This window comes from Rattus norvegicus, chromosome 2, assembly GCF_036323735.1.
Source record: "Rattus norvegicus strain BN/NHsdMcwi chromosome 2, GRCr8, whole genome shotgun sequence".
Classification (NCBI taxonomy): Eukaryota; Metazoa; Chordata; class Mammalia; order Rodentia; family Muridae; genus Rattus; species Rattus norvegicus.
The window spans coordinates 218,128,166-218,141,818 of NC_086020.1; the positions used below are offsets into that span (position 1 = coordinate 218,128,166).

Below are 13,653 nucleotides of genomic sequence, written 5' to 3' on the forward strand. Positions count from 1 at the left end.
TATTCATACTCCACACTATTTAAAACTGCATGTCATATCAACTGTATTCCGTCTGCTTCAATGGCTGTCAGCAGGGACTCTCCGTTAGCCTATGACACAAAATTCCTCTCCTTTCCCTCCCATCGACTGAAAGAATCAAGTGTTCCCAAACACTGCGTGCAGCAGTCCTAGCTGGGACCATTTACTAGAACCTTATTCTGAATACTTCGTTGTTGATTTACGGTTTTATTGTTTCCACAGAACATCTCGTGTTTTGTTGTTTCTCTACAGAGATAAATTTTAAAAGCCATTGTCCATAGAATCCATGCTTAAGCTAAAGTTAAAAAAAATAAAAATTCTCCCTGGAGCCTATGCAAAGATTAGAACGCCTCGGGTTGGCTCTTGGGACACTTTCTGGCAAAGGCCAATGATCATGAACACTGCCTCCTCAAAGATCAATAGGCAGCTGAAAGCCGTGGAGATAGAGGATTTCAGGCGTACACTAGACGTCTGCAATTTTCTTTTCGTATTCCAAAAGAATCATCATGCATAAGGAGGAGAAGAAGCAATCTAAGGACGCCTCGTTGTGTGCAGAAGTGCGTTCGACTAGTCAGGGCGTCTTTTCAGATGCCACCTCACCTCTGGGCCAAGTTCAGGTTGGCTGCAGAGTGTGGTACCTCTCTGCCAACGGTAGGTGTCACACACAGTTAGAGGAACGAGATGGGGGAGAAAAAGCCGCCAGGGAGAGAGTACTTTTCTACAGTTATAAAGCTACACTCATACATTTTGTTTGAAATTATAGTGAGTAAGAGACAGAGCCCTCACACCTCACACCTCACAACGAATGCAGGTGCAGCTGCACATTCCTGAGTCTGCTCCACAACGCATCCAGCAAAGGAAGTTCCACAGTGAAGCCGCAAAGTATGTGGCGGGAAAACCAAGAGGACGGGACCAAGCAGATCAGCTGTCTCGGTACTCACCGTGGTAGTGGTGGTGACCTCTTCAGTCACAACCTTCAGGGTGTCAACCACGGAGATGTAGCCCAGCCGCTTAGCAATCGCCAGGGCTGTGTTACCATTCTGAAGAGAGAGAGAGAGAGAGGAGAGCGGGAAGAGAGTGAGAAAGGCTAGGCGGGACCAGTGAGCTCACCCGCGGCGTTGCATGAGCCAGCACTTCCTTCCAAAACAAGGCGCAGCTCGGGAAAATCACTAGTTTTTACTGTTACATCTAAATCTCTCTTTGTAGCTTCTTTAGACTATAGCCCGGGTCACCATGGTAACACAACAAGCTTGCATCTGCCTGCCCTTTCTAATAAGAAGCACTTGATGCTTTAACTCTGGGGTTGTTGAGCAGCTCTAAATGCTACCCTAGCCTTCCAAAGCCACCTTTCAAACTGAGGGTGGCATCTGCCAAAACTGGTAGGGAGGACCTGGTACATTCACTCACCAAGGAGAGTCAGGCCATCTGCTGCAGGTAAGATGTTACCATGGGGACCCAGTGACAGAGTTAGTCTCTGCGCTGCAGGAGCTCCGGTGCTGCAAAAACTGTGCAAGCTAGCCATTCTGGCTGCAGCCAGCCCAGGCCACTGGGGACCCCGTTTGTTTAATTACACCGCTTAGTTTACATTTCAATGGCTCCAAGTCCCAAAGAGGCAGTTCCAAGCCAGCGGCTCAGAAACTGGGCTCCCTTAAGAAGGCAAGGAGGGAGGGGTGGAAATGCTCTCACATCTGAGAGCCAGCTGTAAGCAAAACCTTTCCAGCAGCCTGAGAGGAGGGCCCCATTCCCAGGGGGAGCCAACTGAGTTCCTTCCCAGCAAGCACTCCAGAAATCACGGACTTCTAGAAAGGAGTTTTCCCCCCAAAATCTGGGGCTTTCCATAGTCCAAGAGTTCGTTCAAGGCGAGTGTGCCACATTTAATCTCTGCCCATAAAACACCAGGGCAAGAGAGGAGGAGGAGGAGGGGAGGAGGAGGAGGAGGAGGAGAAGGAGGGGGAGGAGAGGGGGAGGAGGAAGAGGAAGAGAAAGAAGAGAAGGAAGAGGAGGAGAGGAGGAGTAGGGGGGAGGAGGAGGAGTAGGGGGAGGAGGAGGAGTAGGGGGAGGAGGAGGAAGAGGAAGAGGAGGAGGAAGAGGAGGAGGAGAGGGGGAGGAGGAGGAAGAGGAAGAGAAAGAAGAGAAGGAAGAGGAGGCGAGGAGTAGGGGGGAGGAGAAGGAGGAGGAAGAGGAGGGGAGCAGAAGGAAGAGCCACATGAGCTCCTTACCGCAGTGGTAGCATTAGGTTTGGCCCCATGCTGGAGCAGCACATTAATGATGTGTGTGTGTCCCTGCTGGGCAGCTTGGTGCAAAGGTGTATAGCCATTCTGTGGATCACAACGACGGCACCGATTTGCAGAAGGAGAAGAAAATTAGGTTAGCCTTCAGTTTTAGCTCTCCTGTCTTATTTACAGCAAACCCATCAAGGACCTCATTGTTTATTTAGAGCACAATTTTCCCAGCAACCCATTTGTCAGCAGCCAACACCCCCTCGCACCTTATGTCGGACTGTGAAACACGAGATAAACAGGCTCCAAATTGTAACTCTTATTATATTTTAACTTATTGGCATTTAAAATGCTCATGCCGAGGGAAGATTTAAAACGAGGAAGAACAATGCAGCCATGATATAATCCCTTAGGAAAGAGGAAGACTGAGGTGCTGTGGAGCTGAAGGCTGCCGAGGTTCACACAGGCTGCTGTTCCTTATCTACAACAGGGAAAGAGAATCAAGTCTCGTGCTCAACTCAGGAGCGGGCTTCAGTGATAAAAGCCTATATGTGTAAACTTTAGAGTTGAAAACTTGATTGGAATCCCCGATGCCCTGCCCCAATAAAATGTGTCTTTAAAAACCAGAATAATGAGCTGGGTGTGGTGGTACACATCCTTAATCCCAGCACTCAGGAGGCAGAGACAGGCAGATCTCCTGTCAGATTCAGCTCAGCCTGGTTTACAGAGAAACCCTGTCGCCAAAACAAAACCAAAAACAAGCCAAAATGAATGTTGACTGCGATCTAAACATTTCATGGAGATGAAAGGCCCTGACTTAGAAGGAAGTGCTCTTAGGATTACTGTGAACCAGTCTTGTAGGGACCTCTAACAGTTGGCGGGCGGCACAAGTCAGTTATGGATTCATATTAACTCTCACTAGAATCCCTGAAGGTGGGATGGGAGCCGCTTCCTGGGCGTTCTATCTGTGCCAGCTACTGGACCTCATCCTCCTCATCACTCTGAAATGACTAGCAGGGCTCGGTGTGTAAAAGGTATTTTGTATATAGCCGTTGACTAAATGAATGGTGAACAAATGATTCAGAAATAAATATTTTTATCCCCGTTATGAGATGGTGAAACTGAAACTGAATTGGTTAACAGAGTTAACCAATTTCCCCACAATCCCTGAAGGTTCAGATCCTATGTGGAAACCAGTGGCTACTTGACAGTTCCCGGGGGAAGACAATTATTTGTATCAGAGCCCACTGTGGTAAAAAGCTGTAACTTCTGAATAACCCATTTGTTTACATTCTGTTTAAAAGAATATGCACGTGTGTGTGCATTTCATCCAGTGTCAGAGCCAACTCATGGCCAACATGTTTATTTGATCATTCTGACAACATGAAATATCCGATTGTATTTATGAGTGCTGTGAGACCCCATCTATACAGTCACAGTGGCTTTTCTGTGTGTGGTTACACAATCACGTGTGAGTGTCTTCCTAGTCAGGCATTGGAAACTCTGTCACATTAGGAGTCTGACTCTGGCTATAGAGCCCTACAATAAAGTAACTCCAAATCCCTGAGAATACAGTTCATTTGCAGAGCCTCGTGGTACCCAGCAGTCATTACAGAGACCCCGCTCTGAGATCAGGCAACCCATGGATGCCTGAAAAGGATAAAGTGATATTTATTTTCCTAAGAGTTCTTCCTATTTTATGTATAATGTTCTATATAATAAATTAAGCATACTTCTTCATTATCACCCAAGTTAGTTCAGTTACCGAGCATTTAATAACCATGCTCTACATGCTAAATACTTTGGCATATAAAAGACAGTCTATATGCTAAACCAATATATACTGGTATACTTAGATAGATTACCTACAAATACATAAATAATGCTAAATATAAGTAGTCATGGCAAAATAACAGTCTGGCCCCTCAGAATACCTGTGATCTGGAAAGTGATCCCTGCGTGTGATTTAATCTAACCTTTACCTGAAGCTGGGGTGACTGGGAGTATTTGCCAGAAGTTTGAGCAGGGCTAGAATTTTACATGAACATTGGTTTGACACTTACGTGTCTCACCAACTCATCAGCGCAATGGTCTCAGACCTAGTTCCTCTACTAAGGATGAGCAAAGCTTCAAATCTCTTACACTTCTGTTCTCTCACTTGTGATACAGAAGTGGCTGACGTTTCATCCGTCAAGAAGGACTGGACTAATTTTCTGCGAAGATCTGGGCGGCTTGTAAGAGTTACATGAAAATGCTAGCACACTGTGCTGTCCCCTCGTTTCCAATCGTCGCACCTTGCAGTATGTCTGATGAAGTAACTTGCCATTTTGAACTACACTTTAAACCCCTTTCTCAAGTTAATTCCCTATAGCTCCCCAGTTTGTTTCAATCTAATGTGACAGGGTTTCATTAGAATTCTAAGCAAATAATGATTTCATTTTTAAAGGTTTACATTTCTCAGTCTTTATGCCAAGTTTTACAAGCAGCTGGGGACTAAAGGCAGTACATATGTTTGCATTTGAAAAGCAATTAAACAATCGCTTTGGTAACTATGGTTACACATAAAACACCAGGAAGAAAATAGAATTCCTTCTGCAAAGGTATCACTCCATGAGGAAAAATTCTGGAAAACTTAACAGATTGTCTGTTGAGGCATTCAACAATCCACTCCACTGAAATATATAGCCCCAAAGGTCACAGCAAATGTTATATAGTTCACCTAAAATATTAAAATGAATTTTTCCCTCTTCATGAAATGTCTGTTTGACACAGATCTAATTCCACAGAGGCCCAGTACAATGCTTGACATCTAAATATTAAAATCATCTCAGTGGGCAAACGCTCACTGAGACCACGTAAACCGTTGGTGGTACCGCCAATGTCGCACTGCATGGTACACTTGTATATTTTAGCCTGCTGAGACTTGTGTGTATGAGCTCGCTCAATAATGATGGTGTTAGGAACTAAAGCCTAAGAAGCCATATGTAAGCTTTTAAATAAGCATCAAACTAAAGTGTCATGGCATTGTACGGATCAGAAGTTTCTGACCACAATGGCCATCGTAGGGCAAGACCAAAAGTTTGAACCTCAAGTGTTGTAGTGCTGTTCGTAGTATACAAAATGAGCTTAGATTACGAATATGCTTTTGCACAAAACAAATTGTCTCTGATTCTAAGAGGACAAAGAAGCACTGCTTCACAAAACCGTGAGTGTTCTAATTAGTGCCATCTTGAAAAGGTGGCTCTGAAACTCCAAATGTGCTCAGGCTGGCGGACCTGAGGTGCGGGCAGGCCTTCCTGCTCTGTGGATTCAAACACACCATGTGAACACTCCTCCGTGCAAAGTCACACCAGCCAAGAGCTGCAGGGACATCACGCTTTCCTCTAACTCGAGCCACCCTGTGTGCCCTGAAATGTGAGCTGATGCTCTTAGCCGCTCAGCTCAGTCGGTCCTTTTACTGTGAGGGACGGACGTGTCATCTCTGACTTGTCCCTCAGAACTCTCAGCCCAGGCCTTTCACACTCAGGTCACTAAGAATTCCACATGATGAAGTCCACTAAGATTCCCAAAGAGGCAGCTTGTTTAAACTCGGATATATGCAGTGTGGGCTGTGTCTCCACAGAAGAGAAGCCAGGCTAGGAGACAGGGCCAAGGACCTGACACACAGCAGGGGAAGTCTGGCAGGGCACTGGGGTGCTTTGTCATCTATTGATTCCGTGAGGAGCAAATGTGCCATACGGTGAACCGCTAAGTCAAAGCTGTTTTAACTTTGTAACACGAGCAGTTCTGAAGCTCATCTCCATCAAAGGTTATCAGAATGAAAAGCCCTAAACAACAACAACAACAACAACAACAACAACAACAATAATAATAATAATAATAATAATAATAATAATAATAATAAACCCTATACCTATACTGCTTCTTCAAAATTACTTTGGAAGAACCAAAAACCAAAATTAAATTTAAAATAAACATCAACTTAGCTATGATTAGAGGGTCCTAGTAGCACCCACGGTAGAATAAGCTTGATTATCAAGAAGGAAACTGAGTGTATATTTTACCTTGGTTTTTGCATTGACGTTTGCTCCCTGTTTTAGAAGGAAGTTGACCATTTTCACATTCCCGTAGTGACAGGCAACGATTAAAGGTGTGTAACCAAGCTGTGAATGACAAATCCCAAAGTGTAAGTGTTAAACTTCTAGCGGTTAATAACCAAAGGTGAAGCTTCAGTTGTTGTACCACGGTATCCTTTGAGTGCAAATACAGGGTGAGCAGTCCCTAACCACACAGAACTTTACTTCAGCAAGGGAGATCAGACACTTGGGTGACTTCACTTACCAAGAAGAACTGAGGAGTGCAAAACGATAGGCTATGTCAGTGGGAGGAGGAAGACGTTGGTAGAACAAATACATGGAGATGGCAAAAGGTGGTGGGAAGAGTGTAAGAGGTTAAGACGGGGAGATGTTACAACAAAGAATGTCTTCTGACATGACATACCCATGACACTCGTAAACTCACTCTCTGGTGCTATCTGCATAAAACTCGTGTGAGATTGAGGTCATCCATATTTCATCCTGAATGAGCGTGGGGACCCATGAGGACCACCCATCCAGAGGGACTATCAGCAACTAACACTTGTTTACGGACAGAGTGTCACTGTCTTCAGTAGTGTAGCTATAGATAAAATGCCCTCGCTCTATGGAGTAACTTCCCACTGATGTTCATACAAGTATGTCTAATTAAACTCAGTGGTTCAGGCACAAAGGAGGCAGGAAAGGAGGAGGGAGGTTGAGAAGAAGGGTGTCGGTAGGAGAGGGAGGGGAAGGAGTGAAGATGGCTATAATTTATTATATCACATATACAAATATATATAATATAATATAATATAATATAACATGTTATATACAAATGTATAATATATTATATACAAGCATAAATATGCACATATAAATAAATATATAATATAAATTTGTATATATGTTATATATACAAATAAGTGAAACTAAGACAATTACAAAGAGAATGGGTAAGTAAACAATAGCACAGAGAGGCCCAACCACCTCAAGACCAAGGGCATGGAGTAGAGCAAGTACAGGCCAAGCCAGGGACCTGTATGCATGAGATAAAGCCAAAGTGAGAATGTAGGCAGCACCCTGCAGAACTGGAATCTTAAGATGGCTCCTGGGGCCACTCCCATCTGACTCATTGCAGACCCAGGGAACCGTAGAAAGGCTTACACCTTAGAATGAACTTTTAAGAAGAAGGACCTTGGGCCTGAGCTGACCTGGATGAGACCAACCAAGAATCATCCAAGCCAGAATGGGAGGCAACGTTGCCAAGGGATCTGCTGTACCTTTGTGTAGGCATCCTGATCAGCCCCGTGTTTGGTGAGAATGTCGGCAACGTTCACTTTATCTTCTTGGGCTGCGAGGTGTAAAGAGGTGAGTCCACTCTGTAGCAAGAACGGAAGCAAAGGAACCCATCAGAGCGGGGAAACACTCGGTCACCCACACATCACATCTTGGAAGGAGCTGGAACACACATGGCTGCTCTCCAAACATCTCACCTCACATTTTAGACAAACGGTTGGAGTAAATATAGTTTTTAGCCAAGACCTACTCTCTGTGCAAATTATACTTTCTGTTCTTGGTATTTATGATGTGAGTCTTTAAAATAATTCAGTTGAACTTCCAAACAATATTCATTTCAAGTCTACTTACACCTCCTCATGAATCTTGTTTACTTAAATAATGGACCAAAAATATTGCTGAAACTTTATAACCTCAGCAATAATCAATATTTTCATCAATAAAGTGTCATAGTAATGTTAAAAAATATATTGAGTTACTGGAAGTAAGCTCAAAATGTTTTTTTCCAGTTTACTCTAGAGGGAAGGAGTTGTCTTCAAGATGGTAATATTTTTTTAAAGTAACACTATCATTTATATAACAACCTAAAACTTGGCAATTTATATATAAACAAGTTTATTCTTTGAGTATTCGCTAATCAGCATGTTGATTTGCATACATGAATAAAGTGCAGTCAAGAATTAATTGAATAAAAACATCAAGGACTAGAGAGGGGAGAAGCAGCAACTTATCCAGGTGATAGATGTCACGCCCTGGCACTCCCACTATGTACGAATAGCTTTTCTCAAACACAACTGAGATTAAGGGTATCAGATATAATTGCAGCAGGTAAATTTTGAGTACTTTTCATACTAGGAAGAACTCACAGAAGTTGGACTTAGCCATGAGCCAAGTTCCTGCCTCTAGAGTCCATAGCCCAGCTTAGAGGATACCCAAGCTGGGTTCCACTCCTCCGACTAGAACTCCCATATCCTTTGTATTTACCTTTCCTTTGAGATTTTCAGTGGGTACCGGTGATTGGCTGTAGGACCTCAGGCAAACCCCACAAACGCCTTCACCATTGAGTCACAACCCCAGCTCTCTTACTACCTTTTCTTATAAAACAAGGACTCACTAAAGGACCCGGGCTAGTCACGGACTTAACAGCTTAGACAGGTTTTGCGTTTATGAGTCTCCTGCTTCAGCCTCTCTAGCTGGGAAAAATAAGGCTGTGCCATCAAACATGGCTAACAACGTTGGACCCGTAAACTGAGGTAGGTACCTTGCTCAAGGTTAGTTGACAACCTGGTTAATTGGCCTGCCCCTGACCACTGCTGGGAGGCTCATCTCCCCTAGCATTGAGGCTGAGAGAAATGAGTATGGCTTTCAAACCCCATGGCTTCCATCACGGTGCTATCCCTAAAAATTAACAGATACTCTAATCATTGAAAACATGCTTGAGGCTTTTCAGGTGTGGTTGCTGTGTCATATATACATCAGTAGTAGGTGGCAGTGAGGAGAGAGGCTATGTCTGTGCTCAGTGTTCTGACCTAGGAACATCTGAATGATTAGTAGCTTAACATTCCCTGAAAAAAGAGAGCCTGAGAGGATCACCAATCTGGTATCCTAGTGACTAAATAGGGAGCTATGATGAGACGAACATCCGACTGGCCACAGGAAGGTCCAGAAAGGTTCCCAGAACAGGGATAAATCTGAAGACTAGAAGAACCCCACAGACCCCAGATGGGCATGATCACAAGACAGTTAACCCTCATAAGGGTCACTTGGGCAAGCCAGGTGAGGAGCGAGCCCAAAACAACCACCAGACCAGGGCTATGAGACCCAGAAAGGGAGTTAGCCTGAGATGGTCACCAGTCTGTGCAGACTTAAGGGAGTGGACATGCCCAAGATGACCCTTCTCTACTGCCATAATGCACAAACAGGACATAGCACTCCTGAGATCAACCCCAGACATATAGAGACTTAGGGCAACACTAAGAGGAGCAAGGAAATGGTGGAGAAATGGAATAGAAAAGGAACAGAAGGACATGGGCACAAAGAAGAGAGGCAGAACAGGAGACTCAAGGTTAGTGAGGAACAGCCTGATGTGTGTAGCTTGTGATTCCACCTAGGACCAGGGTGGGGTAGTCTGTGCAACTCTCAGAGTCTATGGCTTCATAGCAGCAGGGGTTTGTTACCACTGTATGAGGACTGTGCAGGGATCCCATCTCTCACCTGGGTAGAGCTGGCCCTGTGGACAACAGGAGAGTTGACCCTAGCCAGTTGCTGCACTTGAGAGCCCCCAACATAGCTGGAGTTGCAAATGAGGAATTCCAAGAATTCCAGCCTGGGAGAGCTGGCCCTACCACTTGTCTCTCATGTGGTGGTGAGGATAAAGAAGAGATACCTTCTCACCCTCTCAGCCATAGCCTCCTGCAGCAGGCAGTAGACCTGGCTCTGGTGTCATGAGAACAGGAGAGCCGTCCCTGCCCCTCACCAGCTGCAGCACTCAGGAGAGTGGACCAGAACTTCACCTGGGCAGCGCAGTAGAACTGACTTTGAATTGGCCCACCCCAACATCTACCCCACCAACGAACTGCTGGAGTATATGAAGAGGCCATCCTAGCGATCCAAAACTACAGGATCTCCATGACACAGGGCAACAACAGGATATCCAAGAGGAGTCCCATTGAGTTTCCAGTATTGATAGTGTAGCAGAAACCAGAGGCCTTGTACCAGATGAACAAGTCATTTCAATGAACATTTGCAAGCAAACAGTGTGGACAAAAGGGTGTCCTCTGGACATACTGTGTACACTAAGGCTTCCACAATGAGATCTCCTTTCTCTGTTGGGGAGGTGTGGAACAAGTGTAGAAGGTGGGGATGAAGAGCGTGGGACTGTGGTGCCTGATGTGAAATTCACAGAGAACCAATAAAAACTGGAAACAGATTTAAGAAAAGAAAAGATGGGTGGCCCATGCAGATAGAATGTTTTATAACTTCGCAGGGGACTTTCTTTTTAGGGGTTGATACTTGCTAATCCTTGAACAGCTTAGCTCAACTTCGAGTTTCATAAAACATCAGCCTGAAGAAGAGAAATCTTGTTTGCATCAAAATTCTGTCACTTATAAACAAATATTATTTAATCCTAGAGCATAAAAGTCTTAATATTAAGACAAAGCAGAAGATGCTTAAGAATCTGAATATTAGCATGAAACAGAAAATTTTTCTCTTCAAATTGATTTTTCTTTTCTTGTGATTTCTTGAGGCAGGGTGTCACCACGCAGCCCAAGCTGATCTCAAAGTGAGGAACCTCCAAAATGAAATAATTTTCTTCAAGAAGCTCCTTAAATATGTCCTATCTGACTGCTTAACTTCTTTGAAAGCAGGTAATATATTACAAAGGACACCTTCAAGGAGGGCAAAGTAAATCTACTCTCTATATTTTGAAAGTTAAAAAGTATACTGTCAGAAGCATTGCTTGATCAGTTTCACGTACTGTCCAGAATGTTTTTCTCTGAGGTGTTGAACAGAGTTGACCAGGAGACACCCTAAACAATACAAGCTATTTACCTTGATTGACCCTCAGAATCAGAGGATAAGACCTTATCACTGAAGACACTACCCACAGAGAAAGACCAAGTTTCTCCCAGCCAGGAAGCCTCCTTCTTGATAACTAGTTTTCATAGTACTGAAAGGTGTGATGCAGGCTACTGGGGGTCAGGGAGGTCATCAGCAATCTCACCTGTCAATCATCAGTAAAGAGTGGCCTGCCTGAACACGCCCACGGGTGTAAGAGTGGCACAGGTGTTACGAGGGTAACCACTGCTTTATGAATGGATATAAGGCCCATTTCACAGGATAAAACATGCATGTTTGGTATTGAAAATCTGGCTCAAATTAAAACCTGTGGCTTGGTGGGGTTAGCGTACAGGCCCCAGGAGTGAATCTATTAGAACTATTCTGCTAAACAAACACAATATCAAATGTCTGCCTATGTTATTAGTGCAGCTTTCAGACCACATCAGAGAAGTTTCTTCATGCAGTAGGCAGCTGCTAACAGAGAAACTTACAACTGATGAAAATGAAGAAAATAAGTATCTGTGGATTGCTCAGCCACACACAGTACATCGAAATCACCCCATCTCCAAAACTGAGGGACCATTGTGGAAGAAGGGACAAAAAGATTGTAAGAGCCAGAGGTTGGACAGGACCAGAGCCAAACAGTATCTCCTGGAGGTTACAGATGGCTGCACTCGTCACCTCAGAGCAGTTGTGGCTGCCAGCACAGGTCCCACACAAGGTGTAGCTGGTCCATATGCTAGCACGGAATGAGGCGAGGGGCTCTTCGTCCCCTAACTGAGGCGATACAGACAGTTGACAGGTTCTGTGGGTGAGTGAATCAGTTTCCTTCTCTGGGTCTGACCACTGGTGGATCAACAGCCACGGTGGATGGCTCCACGCCCATGAGGATGAGGGCAGAACAAACTGGACTCCATGTTTTGTTAGTTTTTGGTTTGGTTTGGTTTGGTCTTTTAAACACATGAGATTAAGAGGGGTAGGAAGAAGGGGGATTAGATGGATGAGGATAGATGGATGAGGAGTGAGGAACAAATATGGCCAAAATACATTGTATAATATTCTCAAAGAATTAATAAAATATTATATATAAAATAGATTTTAATCCACTGAAAGTGGTTCTTAATGTTTAAGTAAGTTTCTCCTGATTATTTTCAAAGAATATGTTTCCAGCAGACAATAAATAGTTGTGTGCCCTCCTCCTTTGTAAACAGATATTAAATAAAAATATTTTGTATCTTGGTGTCAGGACCGCCTCATCTGGGCAAATGATCACCCCAATGGCAGGACTGAAATGAGTTCCAGCTTTCCTTACTGTCTGGATGATACTTTCATTGTTAGGTCTTATGTTTATTCTCATTAAAATGCAAGTCTGGGAAGACTATTATAAACTCCATGCTGTGATTTAAATGCGCCTGCCAAAATTTCAAGGCAAAACCAGGTCTCCAAATTCACGGATTGGTGCTACTTAAAGTTGGGGGTCTCTGGGTGGACTTAGAATTCTGAGCGTCAACAAGGGTGGAGCTCCATTTGTGATGTTCTCCCTGTGTCACTATGTAACAAGAGACCCCTCACCAGACTCCGAAGAGGCACTGATACCATCCTGTTGGACTTCTCAGCCTAAAAGCCATAAACCCATCCGAACTCTTGTTCTCTAAAAAGTTCCCAGTCTCAAGTATTTTGTCATAGCCACAGACTGAAACCATACATTTCAAGGATCTAGGAAGACTTTTGGTAAAAAGGGCTTTGGAGACAAAAAAAAAAAAAAATGAAGGATGCATTGAGAACCTTCTGAGTGATACAGACAGGGACCAGAGTTCTCGCTGCACTGGGGACAGTCTACTTGTATCATAGTTCTTCTAAAGACTTCATGTTATATAAAACCCCTGTAAATGTGGGTAAGCCAACCTGCACTTGGTATTCCAAAAGTACTGGTTAAATCACCAACCACACTGGAAAGTGTGGTAGTTGTGGGAAATCCCAGAAACCTTACTTTTTACCTTACCCAATGACACAGCACAAAGAGCACCAAGAGATTCGAATGGTCAGTTAATAGAATGGTCAGTTAATAGAATGATCAGTTAATAGAATGGTCAGTTAATAGAATGGTCAGTTAATAGAATGGTCGGTTAATAGAATGGTCGGTTAATAGAATGGTCAGTTAATAAGCACAGATTATAATTTTCAGTTGTTCAGCAGCTGCTCCTGGTTGATATACATAAGTAAATCTATAGTAGGTATATACCTTCCTTGACTAGTACAATTAATATGGTCATCTAAAACGGCTATTCACTGGAAGGAAAAAAACATCTTACTGCAGGGCTTTCTCTGAAAAAGATGTTCTAACCAGAGCCACCCCCTACAATAGGTGGAAAGTGGCTTAAAAATCTGTATTCCATTAAGTTCTTAAGCCACAACTCAGACTCACCTGTTGAAGCCAACCTGTAGTTGGAATCACTCTGTCACTTGCTCCCCTAGCCACTTTC

The 13,653-nt window shown here is 43.8% G+C and overlaps 1 protein-coding gene and 1 non-coding gene across 52 annotated transcripts in view; one reads left to right on the plus strand and one right to left on the minus strand.

The window, feature by feature from the left end:
* Window positions 1-13,653, minus strand: part of Ank2 (ankyrin 2) — a 575,860-nt gene that overhangs the window by 75,611 nt on the left and 486,596 nt on the right. For all 51 annotated transcript variants that reach the window (NM_001427159.1, XM_063282205.1, XM_063282210.1 and 48 more), the window contains 4 exons: window positions 7,594-7,692; window positions 6,302-6,400; window positions 2,238-2,336; window positions 960-1,058 (listed from right to left, as the gene is read on the minus strand). In NM_001427159.1, coding sequence (NP_001414088.1) covers window positions 960-1,058; window positions 2,238-2,336; window positions 6,302-6,400; window positions 7,594-7,692 — 396 coding nt within the window. The remainder of the gene's footprint in view (window positions 1-959; window positions 1,059-2,237; window positions 2,337-6,301; window positions 6,401-7,593; window positions 7,693-13,653) is intronic.
* On the plus strand, window positions 9,041-9,172 carry LOC120101321 (small nucleolar RNA SNORA17). The gene has a single exon (XR_005501693.1). It is a non-coding gene; the product is annotated as a small nucleolar RNA SNORA17 (small nucleolar RNA).